This window comes from Rhipicephalus sanguineus, chromosome 11 (assembly GCF_013339695.2).
Source record: "Rhipicephalus sanguineus isolate Rsan-2018 chromosome 11, BIME_Rsan_1.4, whole genome shotgun sequence".
Lineage (NCBI taxonomy): Eukaryota > Metazoa > Arthropoda > Arachnida > Ixodida > Ixodidae > Rhipicephalus > Rhipicephalus sanguineus.
This window is the reverse complement of record NC_051186.1, coordinates 140,718,721-140,739,864: the sequence shown is the minus strand read 5'-3', so window position 1 is coordinate 140,739,864 and position 21,144 is coordinate 140,718,721. Positions and strand designations below refer to the sequence as shown.

General features: G+C 49.4%; 1 protein-coding gene across 5 annotated transcripts in view; it reads left to right on the top strand.

Annotated features, from left to right (window-relative positions):
* The first annotated feature begins 1,389 nt into the window (after nucleotides 1-1,389).
* LOC119374811 (SH3KBP1-binding protein 1) overlaps nucleotides 1,390-21,144 on the top strand; it is a 739,328-nt gene continuing 719,573 nt past the window's right edge. For 2 of the 5 annotated variants that reach the window (XM_049411036.1, XM_037645000.2), the window contains exon 1: nucleotides 1,391-1,695. In XM_049411036.1, coding sequence (XP_049266993.1) covers nucleotides 1,541-1,695 — 155 coding nt within the window. In that variant the 5' untranslated portion in view covers nucleotides 1,391-1,540. Of the gene's footprint in view, nucleotides 1,696-21,144 lie in introns of all 5 variants that reach the window. The other 3 variants (XM_049411037.1, XM_037644999.2, XM_037645003.2) reach the window with 2 other exon arrangements.

Below are 21,144 nucleotides of genomic sequence, written 5' to 3'. Positions count from 1 at the left end.
CCCAATTTCACAAATATTGTGATTTATGGCGTAGTGGGTACCTCGCTAGTGTACTTGTATTAGTAGCCCCAAGAGAGTTTACAACGGTATCTAGAAATGCCGCTCTTCCAGCTTTCGCTGTGACTGTGCTGCGCTTTCCGCGCAGGCCTGGCATTTTTTTTTTGGTCAGCCTGCAATTTTTCTGCTGCAGAATTTTCGTCTTGAACTGTTTATCTCCCCTTAGGAAACATATGAAGCGTTTCTTTGTAAGGCTGCCGTGTAGGTGATGCAACTGTCACACCTTCAACAAACTTCTTTTTCAATTTGAACACATATAACGGCCGCGGAGTACCCCGGGGTCTCGGTTAGGTAGCTGTGCAGCTGGAACGAACATTGCACAGTTTAGACCAATTGGTTTTACTCGCTGCACTGCATAAAACAAATACAAATAACGAAAGAAAAGGCACGAATGTAAGAAAAAAACAGGTCCTTGCGTATAGCCCAAATAACGTTACTTAACCTCGTAGTTGCGACCGAAATCTAGGGAGTCGCCTAGCTATTTATATAATTTCAACGAATAGCAAACGGTGCGTCCTTTTCCTATTTGCGCTCCGCACCAGCTGGTATCAACAACCACAAGAATGTGTATTACTAGGTTTTGCAAGGTTTTGCAAGTGTTTTACAAATGCGTCAAGCCGGACAACTACCGGGTCGCAGCCTAGTCCGCTCGAAAGAATTCGGCGAGAAGTGCCTCTCAAACAGCCTGCCCTGACGTGCTTCGAACATTTGGCTCTTCAAGAAACCGGTTAGGAAAAAAGAATGACAGTGAGATGTGAAATTAGAGACAGATTGCGAGCTGTCAGCATGCGTTCCGGCATATAGAGAAGTTTTCATCAAGCTCGAAATGTTCTGCTTACAACTGAAACTTCACCCCAGGGTACCTTTTCGCTCGATTTATATAGCCGTACGCAACGCACGATGTGCCCAAGAACGTCTGGACGCCACAACGCCAGAGAACATCTCTGGAACATCTATGCTACCGCTGCAGCCTGCGATGCAGAAGGCGCGCCTTCTGCCTATGGCATTTACCTCCTTGCTCCCGGCATAGCCTCCGAGATTTCCCGTCGGCAGGCGCACAGCTCGGAGGCCATGTTTCCAGTATTTTAGGTCACTTCACCAACCTGAACCCTGCTAAAACCAAGACAGGAGTCAAATTAACCACTTTATAATACATGCTATTAGTTTTTATAGCTTTATTGGTTTCATTCGGTTGTGCTTAAAAAAGGAATGAGCACAACCTCCTGGAGAGTTGCGGCAGTTGCTGCTAGGTGGCATGAACCGCCCCCTTATTTCTCTGGCATTATCCATCCACCCATAAGCGCCATAAGCACCATAAGTCTACAATCCAAGTTCCCCAGTCCCCACCCCATTGGCTTTGCTAGGGTGGCTAGCTTTGCCTGTCACAAGACGATAGCATTCAAAGCGCATTGGTGTTGGTGTTTTGTGGGCCTTTGCTGGTGATCTCGTGGCAATCTGAGCGTCGCATGACGGCGTGCCGTCGATGATACAGCGCATTGCTCTGCCGACTGCTTTGCGGGCACCGTCATACCTTCTCTGTGATGTTGATCCGCTGACCCCTCGAACCTTTCCTGTGTGCTGCACCATGAGCTACCAATTTTCTGGCGACATCATTAACCTGAACGTCGGGGGAACCAGGTAAGTCGCCTCTTTAACCTTCCTTGCAGCGTTTGAGCACTCGAAACCTGCGACAATGTTTGGCTGAATGCCCCGCTTTCAAAGCTTATTTTGATTCATGTGCATTCCAGCATTATCCTGACAATTGGTTTGCATCGAATCTGGCGTACTTGCTTGGCTCTTGTTCCTTTTGATACGACAGCGTCATCACGTATTCTATAAAGAAAAAGATGATTAGCAACCGTAAGGAAATAGAGATCCGCCTTAAAGGAAGGTGTGCACTCGAGAGGCAGCAACGACGCTAGCTGTCAATCGAAAGGGCACAACGTGGCGGTTCCGCATTTACCCGCGAGGGCCGTCTGCACAACACGTAAAGCCAGAGAAACAAGTGTATACAATGTGCATTATTCCTTTCAGTATGTGTATGGTAGTTGTGCAGACGGCCCTCTAGCACATTGTGCGAACGACGCCATGTGCTGCTCTCGGGCATCCATACTTCCCATTGGGCTCACCAAGCAAGCTTACATTGTAACGCGAATTCATTACTCTCACCCTGACATCGACGCGACAAGACTTTCTACCTCTCACAAGCCACTGACATATATATCGCATCTTGCTGCTGCCTGTGACGAATGTCAGCAGCAAGGGCGGCCAGGTGCTTTGCGACGAAGTGGCAACAAAATCTCCGCGCAGGGCGCGTTCGGAGAGCCAAATTCAAAAATTATTTCCTGCCTTAAAACAAAAAATAATTTGATTAGACTTTCTTCATTACTTAACGATAAAGTCTTCTATCAAACGCCACATGAGAATTTTTACTTGGACCGCATAAGTATGAAAAATACGGTCAAACATGTGACAAATCGCATATTTTCCCTAATTTCAATTTTTTTGGCATGATTTGCAGTCTAGTTTACGCCTAAACATTTTTGTACTAAAATACAGTTTTCTGAAAATCGTACTATTAATTATATTGGCTGGAGAGAGCTCCAGATAGCTCAAGGAGAAATCACGAACATTGAAGATTTTAGTAGTTTTTTGAAGCTACGGTTGCTGGTAGTGAAACACAAAAATATCGGAAATAATGAATAGGACAACTAAACAAAACCTCTGCGATAGCGCAAGCGTGGTTTCGAAGCTCAACACATAAAAATAGATTTTATACACATTTTTCTATTACGCACAGTTTAAGAAATCCAAGCGAACCTCGAGGGGGCGCCATGATCGTCAAAATTTTTTTCGAGCAAAAATGTTTTGCCGCAATACTCTATGTGGCACAGGAAAAAGGCACAAATTTTATCGGCAAAATCTGTGATGTGCGAGCGCCACGTCTGGGACACTTGCATGGAATGACTCATATATATATATATATATCTATATATATATATATATATACTTGGGGTATGAAGATTGATGAGTCCGGTACGACAGATGATTGAAGAGGACTCACTTCTGGAAGAGCAGTTTTTACACAGTCGCCATTTAAAACTGCTGTGCTACAAAAGATTTATTGACAACATCTTCTTTATTTGGCTGCGTGGTGAATCACGGCGGAAACTATTAACTTCCTGGATGTCGCTATATGCCTAAGAAACGGTAACTTATTTACCAAGCATTATCAGCCTACTGACCAACAGCGATACCGTCATTTCAACAGTAGTCAAGTTAAACATTGTAAATCAAGCAGGCCCGTAGCCAGGATTTTTTTCAGGGGGGGGGAGAACACTTGTTGGAGGCCTTGACTGTTTGAGAAAAACACCTATTTTCATTATTTACTTTCGGTAAAACACCATGTCTCACCAAAATTTTTTGGGGGGGGGCTACGTTCCTTAAATCAAGTATCCCATACAATCAAGCAGTCCGTTTTAAATCCATTTGCTCAGAGCAAGCAGACTTCAGCGCCAGCTGCGTTAAACTACGTGTTTCCCTTCTAAAACAGGAGTACCCCGCTCAGATTATCAATGGCACAGTGGCACGCACAGACAAGCTTGACCGTAAAATGCTTATCAATGCAGAGAAACGTTCCCGTAGCCTCAGCAGTGCTAACCTAGTACTCACGCAGCGTGTCCAATGTAGCAGCAATTCTGAAGAAACATTACAACATGTTGACGCAAAGCGAGAACTAAAAGTTTTTTCCAGAGCCACCCTGCTCCATGTATCGGCGTTGTAGTAATTTGCAGGATATTCTTATGTCCTCCAAAGTTAGGAATAACTATATTCCACACACTGGTTGCCATCCATGTCGCAAACCTTGATGCAAAGCATGCATTCAGATGACTACCACCACTGTGGCTAAACGCACCGCCAATGACATTAACTTGAAAATTCGTGGCAATTTTACGTGTCAGACAGATAATGTAGTTTATTTGCTTGAGTGCTCCATCTGCAAGCTGCAGTATATCGGTCAAACTGAACATGCATTTCACTACCGTTTCAACAACCACGATGCGCGTGTGCACTCCATGCATCATTTGCCAATATCTAGACATGTCGCCAGCACCGGGCATACCTTTGAATCTTTTTGATGACTGTATTGGAATCGGGATTCACGTCACATTATAAGCGCGAAATGCACGAGTCATTTTTAATTCACAAGTTCAAAACGGTTTCTAGTGGCTTAAACGAAAACGCGGGTAAGCTGGCTAGCGTGCTTGCATGCTGGCACAAACTTTCCTTTGCTGGGTTGAACATTCATTCTTTAACGAAAGTGTTCCTTTTTTGTTTTTTGTTTGCTCGATTATATACGCAGAATGCACTCCCTTGCTATATATGCTTTGCACGGTGCCACTAAATCTGATATGTGCTATGTTGATGTCTCGCGGTATCTCACTGGCCAGTGACGTGGTTTCTTGTCTGACGCGGTATCTTTGTTTTTGCTATTGTTATTCGCAGTGTTGTGTCCACCATGTGCTTATAACTTGTTGTTCTCGATGCGCAGAGCGTCCGATTGTGGTGCGCTGCGCTACAGTGTGAAGCTACACACCTGTAAATAGTGCCTGTAACATGTACTGCATTTATTCAATAAAACCACATTTCGTACATGAGTCCTTCTCTTGAATCATATATATATATACATATATATATGGATAAAGAGAACTTCTTCTGGCTACTGTAATAAAAATTGTGAAAAACTTCGTACTACAATATAAGAAACAAAACAAATATTTATTTTACCCTGACAGTTTCGGCTGGAGGACCAGCCTTCTTCAAAGGATGTAAGTGAAATGACTTTCACTTACATCCTTACATTCTTTCACTTTCACAAGTTTTTCACAATATATATATATTGCAGCAAAGCCTTGGAACTGTGCAGTGGGTCGCCCATTTTGGCTCCTTTTGGACAGAACGCAGCTCATGCTGAGAGTCGGCCCCGCCTTGACTGTCGCTGTCGTGTATAGTCGCCGAGTGCCCGCTAATAAAGGTCTTGACAATTTGGTGGAGAGTGCTGTGCCTTCATAACAACTTCGGCCCTCATTCGATGCCCCTGGCTCTGATCTCGTGCCCTGCCAGCTGCCATGCCTCTAGACGCCGCCCAGCAAACGCCCCCGCCTGCACCGACCTCATGTTTCGATGGCCCTCGTATCCGTGACCCTCCAGTCTTCACTGGCGCAGATGGTACCGACGTGGAGGACTGGCTCGCGAAATACAAGCGCGTGAGTGTCCCCAGTAAATGGGACAAGGCAGGAAAATTGACCAACCTGGTTTTCTACATCGTGGGTGTGGCGGGCCTGTGGTACAACAGCCATGCATCAGATTTTACGACTTGGTCCGACTTCAAGACCGCCATTATCAACGTGTTTGGCCGCCCTGCCATTCGTAAGCTGCAGGCCGAACAGCGCTTACGGGAACGCGCTCAGCAGGCCGGTGAATCATTCACCAGCTACATTGAAGACGTCCTAGATTTGTGTAAGAAAGCCGACGCCACCATGTCCGAATATGACATGATCAGGCACATCATGAAAGGCACCATGCTGCTCGCCAAGAATCCCAGCACAGTGGCAGAGGTCATAACACTCTGCCAAAGCTATGAGGAGCTGCGCCGGCAGCGGTCGATGACCCGTTAGTCTCCATCACGTGACACCGATCTTGCTGGCTTGTTGACCATATCTGACCACTCCGCGTTGCTCGCAGAGATGAAGCCGTTCGTGTGCAAGGAAATTGCGCGCCAGTTCTCTCTGCTGGACTTTGCTCGCCTTCAGTACGCTCAACAGCCGTCGACCACACTTCTGCCTCCCCTCCGTCGAGCAATTAAGCAGGAAATCGCGGAGGCCATGCCCGAGTACCAGCACCATCCGGCTCCTGCACCACCACTGAGTTACGCCCAAGTTGTCACGCGAATGCCCCCAGCAGTCCCTACGGCTGCCCCACACATTTACATCGAAGCTTCCGCTCGACCTCAGTCTTTCGAAGCGGATGTACCGGCAGCCTACGCCGACATCATGCACATGCCACGACTGCAGCCCACCATGCAGTCATATCAGCTGCCATCCCGTCAATCCCGTCCTGCACCATGGGCGGGCCCTGCCACAGCGAACCGATGGCGCACATCTGACAACCGCCCCATATGTTGCAGCAATACTTCTTTGCAGACTAGTTGGTGCGGACATACGAGCGCTATGGGATGGGGACATAGACAAGAGGCACACAGGACAGGCGTTCATAGACTGCCTGATGAGAATGGTGAGTGATCAGCCGGTTCCTAGGCCTCCCTTAGGGTTCGTCGTCGACGCACTTAAGGAAAGGAAATTGATGGTTCTCACCTCGGACAAAGAGGGTGGTTCCGTGGTTCTGCCTGAAGAAATGCACCAGAACAAGGCAGTAAAATCAGTGCACAAGAACTTCAAGGCGGTGCACTTTTGTCCGAAAAAACGGATGAGTGCGGCTCAAAAACTGTTGAAATGAACGATGTTATCTGCAGAGAAGTGGCAAAAGCAGGAAGTGTGTCACTGCAGTCCTTTTTCACTTCCAAGACGCACAAGTGCGACTACCCGCTACGCCTCATTGTGTCCGAGAAAGGCAGTTGGCAAAGGATAGTGTCACGGTACCTACCGTGACACTATCCTTTGTTATACTTGGTGCTCACCGTTCTCACCAGGCAGTCTATTCCATCCCCGATGGCCCTCTGCTGGTCCTGCTCTTGTACATATTGGCCAATTCGATGCACATGGGACAACAGTTCAGGACGCGTTGAACATGGCTGGAAGTTACACTTGGGGCCCTTGTTCAGGACATCTTCAGGACATCTTCCACTGCTGCAGAAATCCTTGCTTCTCCCAATTAAGTGACACCATTGCCTGCTGAAGTGACTCGCGGCCTTGCAGGGAAGCCAGCCCTGACGTTCTGCCATAGGAACTCCGCCACCTGATTCGCCGTCCTTTTGTGCTTTGCGAACTGCTGCTGACCTGTATCACGATAGCAATCCTCTTCTTGTATAACCCCGAACCAGTCAAGGTAGAGGCGCACTTGTCTCCACGATTCTGACTTCATCACCTTACAAACTCTTGGCGTGGCCCCACGATGGCACAAGAGCACCGAAAAGAGCTCTCACCTCAATAGGTACAAATTTCTTCTTCATGCAGTAGGAGAGCTGCGCTCTTTCCTGTCTCCCTCCTTCTTTCCTGCTGGTTGTGAAGCAAGTCGAGTTTAGAAATACGCCCCATATGCTTTGCGTGCGGTTACGTTGACCCCGTGGCGCGATATTGCAATCACATGCAGTCACCTAGAGTCGCGTCGCCTGACACCAGCGAGTCGAACCGCCCATATTACGAACCACCTACGCCTCTGTCACCCACGTCTCGCCCAGCTCCATGTACTCGCCGTTCACCTTCACCAAGATGCCGCTCACTGTCACCGATGCGGCCACGTCCAGTCCCACGCAACCAGGAAAACTAGTCATTGCAGGCCCCGAGGCAAGGGCTGCGACGCTATCGAACTGCGAAAGCCCTCAGCGAAGCCCATCGAACGTGATAGACTTTTTTGTGGACGGTGTTCGCGCATCTGGGTCCTTATCGACACTGGAGCCGCCGTATCCGTTATGGACGCTAAACTTAGCCGACTACTACGAAAAGTGACGACGCCACTTTCCTAGCTCTCCCTCCATACAGCCAGCACCCAAAGTATTCACCCGATGGCGGTATGCACAGCCCGTGTCACCATTCAGGATGCTCTGTACGCCATCGAATTCATCATAATTTCTTCATGCTCTCATGATGTCATCCTGGGATGGGATTTTCTCGCCCGCCGCGATGCCATAATTCATTGTGCACCAGCCGAAATAGAGCTCTCACTATTCTCAGATTTGACGCCGGCAGACAGTCAATGACTCCACCACAGTTCCTGCAAACTCGTCAATGGCTGTGTCAGTCTATTGCACCGGCCTCTGCGACACCGTCGCACTCCTTTCTCCATGTGACCGCGTTTCCACTAGGAAAGGCTTGCTGGTGCCATTTGCGACTGTGGAAGTCACTCAGGGTGACACTGATATTTTTGTTACCAACCCATCCCCGTTCATTGCTACGTTGGTGCGAGGGGAGTGTCTCGGCAGAGCGGAACCCCTCGAAGACGCACAAGTTATGGACGCACCGGATGACACGCACTGCACCAGCTCCCGTACGCTCAGTGCTGTTTCCACATCTGATTCGTCATCTGCTGATGTATTTCGTTCCTCGATTGCTGACAACCTTACGTCGGTCGAGCGTTCCCAGCTTCTATGCCTGTTGGAAGAATTTCGTTCTTTGTTCGATGTCGCACAAACTACTCTCGGCCGCACGTCTGCTGTCATGCATCGCATTGACACTGGTGCCCAACCTCCACTGCATCAACGTCGATATCGCGTATCTCCAGCAGAGCATCGTGTAATTAACGAGCAATTTGAAGACGTGCTTCGCCGCGATTTTATTCGACCCTCAAACCGCCCGTGGGCGTCTCCTGTCGTCGTTGCAAAGAAGGATGGCTCTGTGCCGTTGTGTGTGGACTACCGATGACTGAACAAGATCACTCGCAAGGACGTGTATCCACTACCGCGAATAGACGACGCGATTGACAGCCTGCAAGTAGCAGAATTCTTTTCATCTTTTGATTTGCGCTCAGGGTACTGGCAGGTACCAATGGTTGATGACGCTCGACCGAAGACGGCCCTTGTCAGGCCCGATGGCTTTTACGAATTCAGCACCATGCCGCTTGGGCTGTGTAATGCGCCCGCGACCTTTGAGCGCATGATGGATACCGTTCTGCGCAACTTGAAATGGCACATGTGCCTGTGCTCCCTCGACGATGTCGTCGTTTTTGCCCTGGACTTCTCCACGCATCTTCAACGCCTGCGGCATGTTTTGACGCGTTTCAGCGACGCCGGGCTACAACTGAATCTAAGGAGGTGCCGATTTACAGCACGGCAGCTGACGATACGAAGCTACGTTGTGTCCAAGGATGGAATTCTCCCTGATCCAGCCAAGCTTCAGGCCGTGACAGAGTTCCCAAAACCTACGTCCGTCAAAGAACTGCGCTGTTTCTTAGGACTATGCTCCTACTTTCGGCGCTTCATCCGAAACTTCGCGACTATCATATCGCCGCTGATGAAGCTCCTTGGCAGCAACGGGCCCCTCAATTTGTGGTCGTCAGAGTGCGACGATGCTTTCGCAAAGCTTCGTCGTCTGTTGACGTCTCCTCCCATACTAAGCCACTATGACCCTATGGCTCCAACAGAGGTACACACGGACGCCAGCGGTGTTCGCCTCGGCGCTGTCCTTGCGCAGTGCAAACCTGGGTTCCCGGAATATGTCGTGGCATATGCAAGTCGTACGGTTACTAAAGCCGAGACTAGCTACACGATTATGGAGGAAGAGTGCCTGACAATCATCTGGGCCCTTACGAAGTTCCAACCTTATTTGTATGGTCGCCCATTTGATGTCACCGACCATCATGCACTGTGCTGGTTGTCGTCATTGAAGGATCCCTCAGGCCGTCTCGCCCGGTGGGCACTTCGCCTGCAAGACTACGACATCCGCGTGCTGTACTGCAGTGGACGCCAGCATGCTGACGCCGACGCCCTGTCGCGCTCTCCCTTGCCTGACAACAATGCCCACAGCTTGGTGTCTCACTTTGCCGTTTCTTCCATCGACATTCACACCATCGCTGCCGAACAGCGCAAGGATCAATGGATTGCCTCATTGATAGACTTGCTGACTGATCCATCGGCCACACCATCCACTCGCGCGTTGCGTCGTCAAGCCCACCATTTTGCCGTTCGCGACAACCTCCTTCACCGATGCAATTACAACGGCGACGGCTGCCAGTGGCTGCTAGTAATACCCTGCAGTCTGCGTTCTCGCATATGCGAGTCGTTCTACTTTGATCCGTAGTGTGCAGACTCTGGGGTATGGAAAACCTACCACCACATTCGCCAACGGTACTTTTGGCGAGGGATGTTCCACTACGTGCAGAAGTTCATTCGCTCCTGCATCGATTTTCAGCGCCGCAAAACTTCAAAGCACCTGTCGCCGGCAGGTCTGCAAGTTCTACCATGCCCTGACCGACCGTTTGGGCGTGTTGGCATCAATTTGTATGGGCCACTTCCTCTGACGTCCGCTGGTAACCGCTGGGCCATCATCGCTGTAGACCACCTGACGCGATACGCTGAAACTGCTGCCTTCCTAGCGTCTACAGCGCGCGATGTGGCCTCCTTCCTGCTCCACCGATTCATGCTGTGTGACGGTCCACCCCAGGGGCTGCTCAGTAATCGAGGCCGTGTCTTCTTGTCAGAAGTCGTTGAAGCCATTCTCAAAGAGTGCAACGTTGTTCACCGCAAAACTACTGCTTACCACCCGCAGACGAATGGCCTCACCCAACGCTTTAACCGTACGCTCGGCGACATGCTCTCTATGTACGTCGCCGCCGATCTACCAATTGGGATGTTATTCTGCCCTTAGTCACCTACGCAAACAATACTGCTCCTCGGAGCACTACTGGTTTTTCCCCCTTTTTTTTACTGTATGGCAGGCATCCGTTGCACACAATCAACACATCCTTCCAAACAAGCCGGATCGATCTCAGTGTGCGCCTATTTCTGCGACAGCCAGACTTGCTGAAGAGTGTCGCGAACTTGCCAAGACCTTTACTACACATGACCAAGAGCGGCAGAGGAGCATTCGCGGTGACACAAGCACTTCTGAGCCCACGTTCCTCCCTGGAGTACTTGTATGGCTCTCGATCCATACCACTGCAACTGGCCTCTCTTCAAAACTACTGCCCAAATACGAAGGTCCCTACCATGTTGTCGAACGCACGTCCCGTGTAAACTACCTGATCGAACCCATTGAGCCATCTTTGGACATGCGCCGTCGAGGCCGCGACATTGTCAGCGTGGAGCACCTCAAGGCCTACCATGACCTGCTCACAGTGACAAGCTGTTAGGTTGCCAGGTGGCTCCCTTTTGTAGCGAAGCCTTGGCACTGTGCAATGGATGGTCCTCTCCATCCCCTTCTAGTGGGTCGCCCTCTTTGGCTCGTTTCAGACAGAATGCAGCTCGTCCTCAGAGTCGGCTCTGCCTTGACTGTCGCTGTCGTATATCGTCGCTGAGTGCCCGCTAATAAACGTCTTTATAATATATATATATTTATATATACACACACACACACATATATATATATATGTATTGTAAGCACATTTAACGTGCTTCATCGTTCTCACTTGTACATAGCCATCATCATCGCTATTCTTCTTGGTGTTGTGTGTCGAGGCAGACACTGCGGAATAAACGGTTCGGCTGGCGTTATTTGGTCCGGTCGTCCTGCGTCTTTCAGTGGTGGAGGTTCTTCAAGATCCCGACGTCCTCCTGTGTTCGTGTCCTACCTGGAGCTACGATCCGGTCGCCGCTTGTGCCCGGCCACCCCCACAGATATGCAGTTATTGGACCTAACTGCTAGCCCTAACGCTACAACGCCGATGCCACCAGCTGCCCCCCCATCATCCACTGTCAAAAGCCCTCAACACGAACCACCTGTTTTCACGGGTCTCCGTGGTGACGACGTCGACGACTGGCTCGACACCTACAACCTTGTGAGTTCAGTCAATCGGTGGACTGAAGCCGAGAAATTGACCTCTGTCCCTTTCTATCTCAGCGGTGTTGCGAAAATGTACTTTAATCACAAAACTGACTTCGTCAATTGGTCCACTTTTGCCATCAAACTGCGACAAATCTTTGCATCATCATCGGGCCGTTCCGAGACCGCGAAACAGAAGCTCGCTGCATGTGTTTAACTCGCACATGAGCCATACATTTCGTACATCGAGGATGTCTTGGCCTTCTGCCATCGTGCGAACCGCGAAATGATGGAAGCTGAGCGCGTTCACCACATCCTCAAATGAATAGGCACGATTGCATTCAACGCTTTGGCTGTTCACAATCCCGCTACCGTTGAAGACATTACTTCGACATGCCAGTGCCTGGATGAGCTGCAGTCCCTTCGTCTTCAACAAGACAACGATCCTCGCCTCAGGTCTCACTTGATTTACAAGCCCTCATCCGCGACATTGTCCGCGAAGAACTTCAAGAGCAGGAACAGAGGCGATCGACTGCTGCCTCCACTTCATGCCCACCTTTCGCCCTACGCAACCTCGTGAAGCATGGGTTTGCAGCCATGTCGTCGCCGACAGCACCTGTCGCTCCACCAGCACGCCCAATACCCACATACACTGCTGTAGCAGCCATGACACTGACACCATCGATTGCTCAAAAGGCACGTCTGATGCCCACATACGCCGACATTGCTGCAATGCCCCCTGCTGCCGTCACATGTGGACCTACTGACCTTGCCTGTAACCATTTGGCTTCTGTGGGCGGCCGAGCACTTGCTGCACCTTCGTACCCCAAGTGGCGTTCATCCCGACCCGTCTGTTTTTACTGCGGTATATGTGGCCACATATCTCGCTTGTGCCGTCGCTGCCAGCAGGATTAATGAGGAGGTTATGCTGAGTTCGAGCGAGACCGAGTTTGAAGACCTGATCCTTATAACCCAGACCCCTACTCTTTCACGCAGCACCGGTCTCCGTCTCCTCCAGCATACCCGTGTCAACGTCGGGACTCCTGCTCCTCTAGACGACGCTCTCCTTCACCCTACTGCCGCTCTGCATCGCCGCTTCGCCCTATCTCCCGCCTTGTTGACCAAAGTTCGGAAAACTAAGGATTGCAGTTTTTGGAGGGAAAACTGCGTCCTGTTGATCATCCCAAATACCTCCTGTTCCACCGGCTAATATGTTGTCAGTGACTCTTGAAGGTGTTCCTGTGCAAGCTCTTGTCGATACCGGTGCCGCCACTTCTGTTTCACGTAGTGACTTGTGCTTGGGTCTCCGTAAAGTCAGAACACATTATGTAGGAGCTGTGTTGCGCGGCGCAAATAACGTAGTGATTCAACCCGATGGACAGTGTACGGCTCGTGTTTTGATCGACGGCATATGTCACCACATCGAAATGATTGTGTTACCCACGTGCGTTCAAGAACTTATCCTCGGTTGGGACTTCCTACATTCTGCCTCCGCCGTTATATCATGTAAAGAGAACGTCATTCGCATCATGGATACATCGGATGCATCTATTTCGGCCCCGTCACCCTCGATCTTCAACTTGGCTGTTGCTGAAGACTGCGTCCTGCGCCCTGGTCACGAACTCGTGGTGGCTCTTACATCTAGCCAAATAGCCGATGGTGATGCACTAGTTGTCCCTTCTCCTTGCTGCACTTCACGTGGGATTCTTGTCACCTGTTTCCTCCGGTTGTCCTGTGGCCGCGCTGTTCTGCCCGTTTGCAACACAACTGCAGAATCCATGCTGTTGCCGAAGGGGATGACTGTGGCTACGATAGATGCCTCTCTACTGACCTCCATTGCAGCACTTTGCCCGTCTTCATCACCAGTACCAGCTCCTGATTCGAGTGCTTCCTCTTTCCAAGCAGTCATCGGCTCTGACCTAACATCTGCGCACTCCGAAGCGCTATTGCACTGATGGAAGTGCTGCTCCAATTGCTCCAAACTGCTCCAAATGAGAAATGCTGCTCCATGCTGCTCCAAACTGTAATTTTTGGTAGTAGCTGCTCCGGATGTGCTCCCGAAATAGCACTGGTAAACTGAAAACAATGAACTTTGAGCACATGATCATCCAGCGAGCCTAAACATAACAAAAAACAAGCTGTCTACTATCATTCTATATTTTGCGGACATCATTTTTTGGCAATGAAGAGAAGGCTGCAGAGCCAAACTATGCGTGTGCTACCGCTGAAGAAAAAAGGCCCAGCATGCACCAAGGAGATATAAAATTTATATTTGTTTTACTATATGCAGTGTCATTCTATGTTTTTGCATGTGTGAAAACGTCGCAACCTTTACATGCTCCTCACAGTCAAAATGGTGCCTTCAGTCACCATTTCAGTCACCTTCAGTCACCAAAATGGCGCTCGTCGCCCTCCAGTTTTTCCGATGACTCGCTGAAGGAACTTGTGACGAATTTCACTAACAAATGGCTGTCTAAGCAGACGAAGCAAATAGTATGCAATGTTATTATTCGACCATGGCCACTCGAATAATCCAACTGCAGTCACAATAGATACGAAAGGTTCAAAAGCTGAAACTAAACTCGAAACGCACGCCAAACTGGACTACTTCGCGGAGCGGTAATGTGCAGTAGCTTCGCCCCCGTAGCTTTTTCTTCATTGCCAAGAAAAGTTGTCCGCGAGTATAGTATGTACTATAGTATGCTAGTATGGAGTTTCTATACTAGCTCCATACTAGCATATTGACAATGCCACAAGTAGTGGCATTGTTGATATGTCTCCGATTTAACTGTATGTAGCTATACATGACAGGCAGGCTATTTTGGTAAAATGTGTGAGATTAGTTTGATATCTTACTGATTACTAACTGCTGGTGGGAGGACTGCGATGTGCGGGAGGACTGATCACATTTTCACTTTGTCATTTCGCACCTCATATTTGCCACAAGAAATGGCAAGGCTGTTTTTTCTACCTATCTGAAATTGGTTTCTTCTCTTTTTTTTTTTTGAAATTTCAAATGCAGGCTTTTTTGGGGAAATATGAAAATAACAGATTTCTTTGCAGTGTTACCGATTATAAACTGCTCTGTGTGATTCTAGTTTCTTTTATAATTTGGGGCTCAGCTTCATCGGTTTTATATCATTTTTGTCACAAGTACCCGATATTTTAAATCTATAGCTCATCTAGTGTTCAGTGACCACCCATCTGCTTAATTATTTGTTTGTTGCAATTTGTAGTGATAATTGTATGTGCAATATCTTTAATAACAAGTAATAATACTTATGAGATGATTGAATAATGCTTTAAACTCCAGGAGTCGTTTGGAATGTTTTGCAATCTGTTCCGAAAATGGTCAATACCTGCTCCAAACTGGCATTTTTTCTGCTCCAGATTGTGCTCGAAAAAGCAAAATGTCACTTCCATCACTGCTATTGGTGCTTTTAGCTAGATGCAAAGCCTGCTTCGATAGCTGTGCCACAGCACTGAGCCAGACCTCCGTTGCTGTACACCCCATCGAAACAGACGGTTCTGGTGTTATACGCCGTTGGCCGTATCGTGTTTCGCAGTTGGAAAGGAAAGTCATTGAAGAACAAGTTGACGACATGCTATCACGAAATATAATACGGCCATCTTCCAGTTCCTGGGCTTCTCCGGTCGTTTTAGTGAAAAAAAAAGATGGCTCCGTTCGTTTCTGTGTTGATTACTGAGCGCTAAATAAGATCACACGCAAGGACATATATCCCATGCCTTGAATTGATGACGCTTTAGACACAGTCCAAGGGGCGAAATATTTTTCCAGCCTTGACCTTCAATCAGGCTATTGGCAGATCCCTATGGATGAGACAGACAAAGAAAAAACAGCCTTTGCTACACTGGACGGGCTTTGTGAATTTAATGTAATGCCCTTTGGCCTCTGCAACGCTCCAGCCACATTTCACCGAATGATTGATACTGTTCTTCGTGGCCTAAAATGGAAGACCTGCCTCTGTCACTTAGATGATATTGTTTTTTCATCTACCTTTGCCCAACATCTTCAACGATTAGCCGAGGTACTTCAGTACCTTTCCAATGCTGGCCTTGAGGCCAGCAAAAATATCAAAGTCCTCGGTCACGTCGTTTCCAAAGACTGCATCCAGCCAGACCCTGACAAGGTCGCAGATGTAATGCAGTTCCCTCGACCCTCCAACCAAAACACGTTGCGCAGCTTTCTTGGTCAGGTGTCCTACTTTCGTCGCTTTATATGCAACTTTGCTACCATAGCGGCTCCCCTAAATAAGCTCTTAGTCGCTGGTGCTTCTTTTGCATGGTCGAACGACTACGAGTACGCATTTCAAACCCTTAAAGGACTCCCGACTTCCGGACCACTGCTTCGCCACTTTGACGAGAGAGCGCCCACTATTCTCCATACTGATGCAAGTGCACAAGGTATCGGTGCAGTGCTTCTGCAGCGTGATGTTGTCTCTGAAGAGCAGGTTGTGGCATATGCTAGCCAGACCCTGTGAACATCTGAGAGGAACTACACGGTCACAGAGCAGGAGTGCCTGGCTGGTCGATACAGAAATTTCACGTGTACCTCTACGGTTGGCACTTCACCATGATCACCGACCATCACGCACTGTGTTGGCTGTTATCAATGAAGAATATGTCGGGACGTCTAGGGAGCTGGATACTGCGCTTGCAAGAATACAATTTTACTATCACGTACAAGTCTGGCAAATGTTATCATGATGCCGACGTGCTGTCCCGATGCCCACTTTCACTCTCTCTTGACAAGACGTCCTCCGCATCTCCCTCGACTGGCTCCGACGTCCTGCCTGCCTCACACCAGCTCTCGATCACCTCACTGGATCAGATGCAACTTTCTTCGTGCTCCGATTTCGCTCGCGGGCAGACTCCTACTGTCGAACTTTCATTGATCACCTTTGCAACATCACCAAACCACCCAACAGCCGCTTGCGACGCCAGCTTCGACAATTTTGCCCACAAGATGGGGAGCTTCTTCGCCATATTTATCATTCCATGGGTAACAAGTGGGTGCCAGTCCTTTCCCGCTGCCTTCAAGTTTTAGAAGCATTTCACGATGGTCATTGCTGCTGTCCACCTAGGCTTCCACAAGACCTACGACCACATCAAGACCTACTGTTTCTGGCCTGACTTATATCCACAATGGTAGCCAAATACATGCGCTCGTGCGCGTCGTGTCAGCGCCGTAAGTGGTCCACATCCCCTACCGCCAGTTTCCTACAGCCTCTTCCCTGTCCGACCGCACCTTTCGAATTTGTCGGAATTCACTTGCATAGTCCCTTGCCATTGACGCTGTCCGATCACCGTTGGATCGTCACTGCAGTCGACCATTTAACAAGATACGCTGAGACTGTGCCTCTTCGTTCTGGTACCGCTGCAGAAATCGCTGACTTTTTCTTGCAGTCCATCGTATTGCGCCACGGAGCTCCTTGCGTTCTCCTGAGTCATCGTGGCAAAACCCTCATTTCCCAGGTTCTCGACGAAATCCTGCGAGCGAGTAATACGAAGCATAAAACCACTTCTACATACCACCCACATACGAACGGCCTTACTGAGCGCTTCCACCGAACGCTCTCTGGCATGATTTCTATGTACTTAGGTCCTGACCACAAAAACTGGGACATTTTGCCATTCGTCACCTTCGCCTACAATACTGCGACACAACGATCTACTGGCTACAGTCCTTTCTTCCTCGGGTATGGACAGTCTGCCTCCTGTCTTTGACACAGCATTCTTTTTTGCTCCTGCTCCATGCAGTACTTTCCCTACCGGAAGAGTTTGCAGCTCGAGTCGCGCGTTGTCGTGAAATTGCTCATCGAAACACTGAAGCTACCGAGGAGGAACGAAAGCGTCGCTGTGATAGCAAACGACGCGATGTGTCCTTTCATCCCGGAGATGAGGTCTTACTATGGACCCCGGTTCGAACGTCTGGGCTTTGCGAGAAATTTCTCCACCGGTACATTGGCCCCTACACCGTTCTACGACAAACTTCTCCAGTGAACTATCTCGTCACCCTGCTTCAGGCCGTCACTGACCACCATTGTCGTAGCACAGAAATTGTTAATGTCTCCTGCATGAAACCTTTCTTTGCTCGTTCTGCCGATGTTTGAGTTGCGGCCAGGCAGGCCGCTTTGAAGAGGGGGGATATTAGTGTAAGCACATTTAACGTACTTCGTTCTCACTTGTACATAGCCATCATCATTGCTATTCTTCTTCTTGGTGTTGTGTGCTGAGGCAGACACTGCGGAATAAACGGTTCTGCTGGCGTTATCTGTTCCGGTCGTCCTGCGTCTTTCAATATATATATATATTGCCACCTGGTCATGAGCTGCAGCGAGCACAAGCCCGCATCTAGCGAAAACAGACGAAGTCGTTTGGGACAGCGCGGACTCTCGCTCAGTCTTTGTGGTTTTGGTGCTGCCATATTGTTAGACCTACATCAGTCTTTCTGCCTGTGTGGTACTTCTTGCCCGGATGTCGCTTCACCGATGGGCCAGATTGGAGCTTCCGGCAGTAACATCAATCTCGAAGCTCTCTGCGACCTCATCAGATCAATGGTATGCGATGGCAAAGGATGCACTGCCTGCCTCAACCTTCTGCTGCAGGATCCATCTCCAGCCTCATCAGGAGTGAAGTACAGCAGGCACTGCAAGTCCCGCTTTCCAGCGATGTTACCTCGTGTGTACCGACGGAGACCTGACATGCATCATACGCCGAGGCTGTGAGCCATTACAGTCCTACTCCGCCACTCTTTGTACACCTGTGCTGCACGACACACTTCCATCAGTGCAACCGATCCAGCATTTCGAGAATCGGCAGCCACTTCCAAGGAAATCGGACGTATGGTGCACACCGGACAGGTGGCCGCTGTGCTATCACTGTGGTGAAGGCAGACGTGTATACCGCCAATGCCCATACCGCTCCCTTAAACTCCAGGGTTTTGCCGTCGACTCGCTAAGGCCAAGACATGGTGGAAGACTGAGAGCGATCGAGGAATACCTGTCCCAGCAGCACATGCCACTGCCGTTGCGGCGGCAGTTGTGATCACCGTCTTCAACATGTTCTTCTCCAGATTTCCGGAACTGCCCAGTGGTGGCGCCAGCGCGTTCGCCAAGCCCTAGATGGGAAAACTAAAGACAACAACCTTCGGGGCCGAGGCCGCTGACAATAGACGTGAGCAAGGCCTCCCATCGGCGCGAGTACGGACCAGCAGCGGTTCGACGACGATAGCATCTGAACTCGAAAGCCAACTCTTCCCTAGACATACCTGTCATGCTCGACGGCTGTCATGATGCTACTGCTTTAGTAGACACAAGGGCCGACTATTTCATCGGGAGCAGAAAACTTGCGACGCATCTGAAGAAAGTTGCTACGCCGTGGTACGGAAGACAAATTCGTACAGCCAGTGGACACGTCACTCCTATCGGGATGTGCACGACCAGAGCTGGCATTCGTGGAAGAACTTTTCTCACTTTTCTCTGCAGTTGCCTTATACTCCCTGAATGCTCCTGAGACCTCGTTAATGCATTAAGCTGGGCTAGTTGGTACTGATTGTATGCTTCCATATTGCTAGCGAACACGCACAAAGGACGACATAGAAAGAGACAGGACAACCGCTAGCTCATCTTAGGCGTCGACTTTCTACGAGAATACGGTGCTATTATTGACCTTCGAGAGTGCACTGTCACATTCTCGATAGGAAGAGCAGCAGATGACCTGATGACCGTCATCTCGGCTTGTTTCATGTTTGTGCCGACAGCATCAGTTGCCCCCGCATTCAAGCGTCCTGGTTGATGTCGTGTGTGACGAACTACGTGACGGTGAGGCAGTCACCGAAGTCAAGTTGGCACTTTTGTTCGGCATAGGTGTTTGCGCTGCCTGCAGCCTCATCACGCTTCGTGACAGCTGTGCCACCCTGCCTGTGACGAATTTTAGTGATGAGCAGCGGCACCTTTTTCGTCGCACAGCCATCGCTTTCACATGCGCATAGAAGACGTTGCTGAATGTTTTACGGCTACATCAATGCACAGTGGGCTCCAATCGACATCGACAAACGTCTCTTCAGTGCTCGGAAAAGTGGACATCAATTTGAGCCTCTCAGAGCAAGAACGAACAGCGCTGCATGAATTGCTGCCTAAATTCCAAGGGTGCTTCGCTTTGTCCTCAAAGGTGCGTCAAACGCCCATCACGAAGCACAGGATTATTACGCACACCGATGCCTCGCCCATTAAACAACAACCCTACTGAGTTTCAGCCAAGGAATGTGATGCAATAAATGCGCAAGTCAAAGATATACTCCAAGGTGATGTTATACAGCCATCCAATAGTCCGTGGTCATCGCCAGTCATTCTAGGAAAGAAAAAAGACAAAACATTGCGTTTCTGCGTTGGCTACAGGAAGCTAAATAGCGTGACTAAAAAGACGTGTATCCTTTGCTGCGCATCGATGATTCACTGAAGAGACTGCGGCGGGCCAAGTATTTTGCGCCCATGTATGAATTCAAGGTTCTCCCCTTCATCCTGTGTTCCGTGAACGTAGCGTGTATTAGCGCGGCACATAAAAGAAAGGGACAGGACACAGACGTAGAGATAGGTAGGCGCCTACCTATTTCTACATCTGTGTCCTGTCCCTTTCTTTTATGTGCTGCGCTAATACACGCTACGTTCATGGATGACCAACTCGCCCGATTAGCAACCCTTCTGTGTTCCGTGTTAGCGACATTCCAAAGAATGATGGACACTGTTCTCACCATTCTAAAGTGCCACACTTGCGTAGTTTATCTCTATGATGTCGTCTTTTCGGTTGCCTTGGAGGAGCACCTGAAGTGTCTGCAGGCTCTTCTGGAAGCGCTACGCTGTGTAAACCTCACGCTGAAGCCAGAAAAATGCCACTGTTGTGAGCGCTGACGGCGTTCGACCTGACCGCGACAAGACCACTGCCGTAGCCTCCTTTCGTGTTCCCCGTGACAAGAAAGCAGTACGTCGCTTCCTCGGCCTCTGCGCCTACTATCGCCGCTTCATCGCCAATTTTTCTAGGATTGCCGAACATCTGACTCGCCTCACACTTGAAATGTACCATCCAGGTGGAATGAAGAACAGGATACGGCTTTCATCAAGCTACGAGAGCGTTTGCAGGTAGCACCCATCCTTGCTCACTTTGACGAGGATGCTGCCACTGAAGTTCATACTGACGAGAGCAATATAGGTCTTGGCGCTGTCCTTGTCCAACACCGAGAAGGCACTGAGCGAGTAATAGCTTACGCCAGCCGTACCCTCTCTTGCGCCGAGATGAACTATTCTACCTCAGAGAAGGAGTGCCTCGCAGTATGGGCCACCAAAATTCAGGCCTTACCTCTACGGTCGTCACTTCAAGGTAGTGACCGACCATCATTCATTGTGCTGGTCAGCCAATT